Source organism: Anopheles coluzzii, chromosome 2 (assembly GCF_943734685.1).
Source record: "Anopheles coluzzii chromosome 2, AcolN3, whole genome shotgun sequence".
In the NCBI taxonomy this organism is placed as follows: domain Eukaryota; kingdom Metazoa; phylum Arthropoda; class Insecta; order Diptera; family Culicidae; genus Anopheles; species Anopheles coluzzii.
The window spans coordinates 55,998,396-56,003,623 of record NC_064670.1 but is presented as its reverse complement, the minus strand read 5'-3'; the positions used below and the strand labels follow the sequence as shown (position 1 = coordinate 56,003,623).

Sequence of the window (5,228 nt, the reverse complement as noted above, 5' to 3'; positions counted from 1 at the left end):
CCCCTCACCCCACCCCCCTCCTCTTCGTCGATGCTTATCCTGTGAGCGTTACGTAGTATATGAATGACCCCTTAATACTAGGTCGATGCAACATCTGCGAGCGTGCTCCAATTTTTAAATGCATGCTCGTATACTTTGTGGACGTGCTCCAACATAAATGTATTGCAAATTGCATACCATCAGGAGCTTGACAATTTCAAAACCCTACGATGCTGTTCTACGTTGACGTTGCTCATGCTCGTTCTTCGCTAGAACATGCTAACCTACTGCTATAACATATATTGCATTATTAATATCCCTTCCCTTCGTAGTTTTATATTGGCTGCACATATTTATTGTCACCGGGATTAAATATTAGTTGCAAATCTTGTCAGTCAGAAGATATGGCAGTTTTATTGAACCTGCACAAAATTTAACATTAATTAATACGTAATTTATTTGCCTTACTTTTAACACTCTATTTGGAAAGGGGTTCAAACTCGATCGCTCGAGAAAGTGTTCGGAAAATTTTGACGCGAGCTGGATACGCCTACTTTATATTTTAACGTTTCGAAGAATTGGCACAAGTTTGTAAGCTAGTTACTCAATTTGGCTTTCCACGTAGAACCCTACAAGTGTGTTTTTATATAGTATTTTGCTCTTTCAACCATACAGTTGGCCGACTATCAGTATATACCAGAGGTCTCCAAACTACGGCCCGCGGGCCGCATGCGGCCCTCAAGAGCTTAAAATGCGGCCCCGATGACTTTGCCAGATTTAGGATAAATATTAGGTTATTTTGACTTTTTCAAAAGAAATTTTATTTTTTTTTACATTTCTTAGACAAAAATCAAGCTTTAGTAACATGAATCTGTTCAAGTATCGTTAGTATTTTGTTATAAAAATGAGATTTAAACGTTCACTCAACAATTATAGGTAACATCACCCCAACCCTCAACATAGTGATTTTTGAAGCAATGCGGCCCGCGGGCTGAAAAGTTTGGAGGCCCCTGGTCTATACGGACCGTTCTATATAATGTTTCTAAATCTTAATTCTAGATAATATTTTTCATTTCATAAACTGTTCTTTTCATATGATCATAAACAAATGATATTTCGCACCAAAGCTAGCCAAAACCACGCACCTAGCCTGTTTGGTAGTCAGAAATAATTTCAACAGTATTTTTCCTACACTAAACTCGTATATCACTTTAAAAATAGTACAAATAAATATGAACGAATGAAAGGACGCGTCTACAGACAGGACAGCAAAGCACTTAGATTCGGCTCTTGGAGCTTTTGACTACATAGGCCTGTAGCTTGATTACCGTTTCGAAAATGACTAATTGGGTGCGTTTTAGTTTGTATAATAATTAGCGCTTGCTATCCCTTGTGGATGGTGTTAGCATTGCCACATCGTTCCGCAAGTGCTTTGCACCCATAACCTCGCCGAGCGTACGAGCCATCCTTTGGCGTGAAACTCACCAGCAGTAAAGACGTCGCAAAGATGGGACATTGTGCGCTGTACTGCCGGATGTATTCCGTAGGAACCGCTTCATCATTGCGTCAAAACGAAGACAAGTCGTAACACGACATTCCAGTGACATAAGAAATGTTGTTGATCCCTTTCTACAGTCCAGCACATGGGAATGTATTGACTCGTTGTTAACTGATGTGGATGAGCTAGGAGCACCGGTTGCCACGACAGAGATATAAATCACTATTTATGTAAATGGGAGTGCTACTTGGAACCATTTCTTCAAGTTCATTACCACTCTCCGTCCATCCAGCCACCAATGATAATGCAGCTCTAGTCATACCGGTTTACTATTGCTTCCTCTTGGCTCTGCCGATGCAACAGCGGTACTTGAGAAGATAGTGATTGTGCGTTTAATGATACACCCTGCATCGGCAGTGGTGTCTTTATTGCTTAAAAAACAGAGTCTTAGCTAAACATTTCTAGTTTTCTTTACCTTCGTTTCGTTTGAGCTGCTGGTACTTCATTAGGGCATCGGAAGAATAGTGCAAGCCTGATGTATCTGTTCCATCGCATATTTTACCTTTCCATTCAGCATTGCATAAGGCCTATTTTAAAAAATGGCTTTAAGGTTTTTGTTATGTTACTCTTGACATTATTTTGAAGAGCTTCTCGAATATGTTAATACGGCTTTCTTATGATATAGTGATATTCGTGGGGAAATTACATAAACACCATGTGATATAACTATTAAACTTCTAACTTCTCCAAGTGTGACTTACAACAGGCGTGAGATCAGTCCACTCTATTGCATGAGTATGTGTGGAGTATGATGGGAATGTTCAGAGTTGTGTAATTTATATTCTCCAGGTGTGAATGAGTGATGAGTGAATTACCATCCAAATCATTTCATTTAATTCATTTATTTCATTTGTATTTCTACGGTCTGCCTGAATACCACAAATTTAAACCATTCAGTATTCATAATAGTTTCCTGATCAACAATTTATGTGTATGAAAACATAATTCCAATAACTTGTAATAATTTTCCTCAATTAAGAAAAAACATATTTTTATGATCACTGCTTGGTCACTCACAAGGGAAAAAAGTCAAACAAAACCTTAGTTTTGACTGAGAGCGATTTTTCAGCTCAACAAACTTTTCCATCGTCCCTCCATAAAGTGTTACATATACGGTGGCATTGGTACTCAGATTTTCCAAACAGCTAGGTTCCTTTGCCAATCTATTATTTTTAAGATTAACTGAAATAAGGCTCGGTAGTGGATTCCAACCGCAAAAAGCTATATGCTTTATGTGATTGTTTGTCAAAACCAGGTATTCTAACGCGGAGTTGCTTGGACTTCCCACAAGCATCTCTATGCTGTTGTCCGCTAAAATAAGCACTCGCAACCGGTGGAGAGGATCAAATGTCGCAAAATCGATACTTGTAAGTAAATTTTTTTGCAAATCTAGCTCATCTAATCGATCGCAACATCTTTCAGGGGAATCAATTATGATGGAGTGTATGCGGCTTCTTACTACCATCAGCCTTTCTACATTCTTAGCAAGTCGCAACTGTTGGATATACAGTACCTGTATTTGGGAGTTGCTGATTCGGAAAAAGGCTAGTTTTTTTAAATTCCCTAAAGTGAATGGTAGTTGTTCTAATCCACAAGGTGAAATTATTACCGTATTTAATGAGATATTTTCTTCAAAGTGAATCGAATTGATACCAGTACGTGTTATGTACATCTCAGAAGACGACAAGTTGCTCGGTATGTGGAGATGTTTCATTGCCGGAGAACTTATTATGGTTAACGTTTGCACTGTTGCGGGAACTTTGTACAGTACATAAGGACCAACGCTGTCCATGCGTAGGTTGTCAAATGTTAATTTTTTTATTGTTTGCGGTATGTAACTAAGCACGTATATTCCCTCTAGTTCAGGGATCAGACTGGACACGTAGCATTCCGTAACTTGGCAGTGGAACTTAAAGCACATTGCTCGGGCAGCCAGGATTGCAAGCAATGCACAACTGAAAAGAAAACACGGCTGGATAAGCGTTTTTATTATTTACACTTGATTGCTAAACTATGTAGCGCACAAAAACACCTTTTAAAAAACACCAACAAACACATATCATAACCACCTTATACCAATAGGGACAAATAATTGGGATTATGTTCTGTTCGCAATACTTTATATTTATATCACCACTCGCTACACGGAAGCTAATAGTACGAATAATGTGTCTAGCGAGTTTGAACTGCTCTTGCTTACCTCGATTCCAATGAATAGAGTCCCGAGCATGAGCTTAATTTGTTTTCAACTAGGTTGAAATTGGGTTTAATGTCGTAAAATACGCTACCATTATGAGTCGGTCCTATTCGAAAAAAAAGAAATGTTTTCGGCAATTGGTATCCGTTACGCACACTTAATACCTCTTGTAATACCTGAAACTGTTCCAGGTTTTGATTTGTGCTTTTGGCAATTCACACAAAGTACGCATACTTTATTGATTACGACAGGAAGATTTGTGATTAAATTCATAATGCTATGGGTTAGCATGCACTTATTTTCATTTTGTCATAGTTAATAGCTTAACTACTCTAACTATCTGTATAATGCCACTGCGATGAACGACCAATGGTCATACGCTGTTGGTGAGTAGATAGGAATAAATTGTAATAAACAAGCCACCAATGAAAAGATTTAAAGCAGAACAGATAAATGTAGAACACAGCGGAGGAGTACACACGATGTGGTTCAGCACCACGTTAACCTCTCACGCGCAAAACGCGTTGTTAGCAAACAGTACCCGCTGAAGTGTGTCGATGCCGTTGACCCAGTTGCCGTTTAGCATCGTAGCCCGCCTGGCATTGGGGAATAATATTCTTTCTCTACATTTTTCCGTCACTGCTCTAATGTTCCAATCAATGACCAACACAAAACCGGTCGTCTTCCGATCCCATAATGTAACATTCTTACCGAATCCGGTTACCGGTAATGTTACTCCCAATTGATCCTCGCTTTTCAACGACTCGTACCTGAAGAAAGGCATAAAAAATGTTTTTTTTTTATATCAGTTTATTACTACAAGTAACGAAACAAACAAAATTTCCGCATTGAACAGTTTAACGATCTTGAAGCTACTTTTGGGTTAAATTTTGTGTTATGCGTATGATCATATCATTTATAGCTTTTAACTACTGTCTGTGAGTAATTTTTACATACTGCGTAAATAATGTAACTGCATAATGTAACGTTATGCAACTACAAAAATATCTAAATTGAACAACATCTTCTATGAAATATAAAAATACAAATTCATTATGATAAAGAAAGACGAACACTGCTGTCGTCTTTATTTCGCATATTCCTAGATGATGGTTACTTTATGGCTCTGAGTCGTAGTGACTTTGAACGACCATCTCTGGAAGTGAAACTAGTCACACTTATTTTTATTATGTTCGATATTGTAATACTCACCAAGGATTCCAGAAAGCAAAATTGAGTGCTTTGAGCTTTATCGCACAGTCGGGAACATTCCATAGTATCGAGCTGACATTTTTAGATGACGTTGAAAGTTTGGGAAGAAAAGAAGCATGATAACTTTAATTTCCTCCCGGAGGCCATGCAATCATCAGTATTATTAGCATACCTTGAGATGCTCACTAATTTCGTTCAATAAATGACACTACGTTGAAACAACTACTCTTTTCTATAAATAGCATCTACTCAAACTATGCCAAATAAGGCCAATGCGTGTAG

General features: G+C 38.1%; 1 protein-coding gene across 1 annotated transcript; it reads right to left on the bottom strand.

Moving 5' to 3' along the window:
• Positions 1-2,422: 2,422 nt before the first annotated feature.
• LOC120948536 (uncharacterized) lies at positions 2,423-3,705 on the bottom strand. The gene is made up of 2 exons (XM_040364974.2): positions 3,570-3,705; positions 2,423-3,492 (listed from the first exon to the last, which is right to left on the bottom strand). Exons 1-2 carry the CDS (start codon positions 3,593-3,595, stop codon positions 2,547-2,549), a joined length of 972 nt encoding a protein of 323 aa, XP_040220908.2. The 5' UTR covers positions 3,596-3,705; the 3' UTR covers positions 2,423-2,546.
• Positions 3,706-5,228: the final 1,523 nt, after the last annotated feature.

Excerpts from the sequence above, each read along its gene's own strand:
- LOC120948536 (XM_040364974.2), bottom strand. The coding sequence starts at position 3,595 with ATGTGTTTGTTGGTGTTTTTTAAAAG. Across the intron at positions 3,493-3,569 it reads TTGTTGGTGTTTTTTAAAAG|TTGTGCATTGCTTGCAATCC; the intron begins GTGTTTTTGTGC and ends TTTTCTTTTCAG.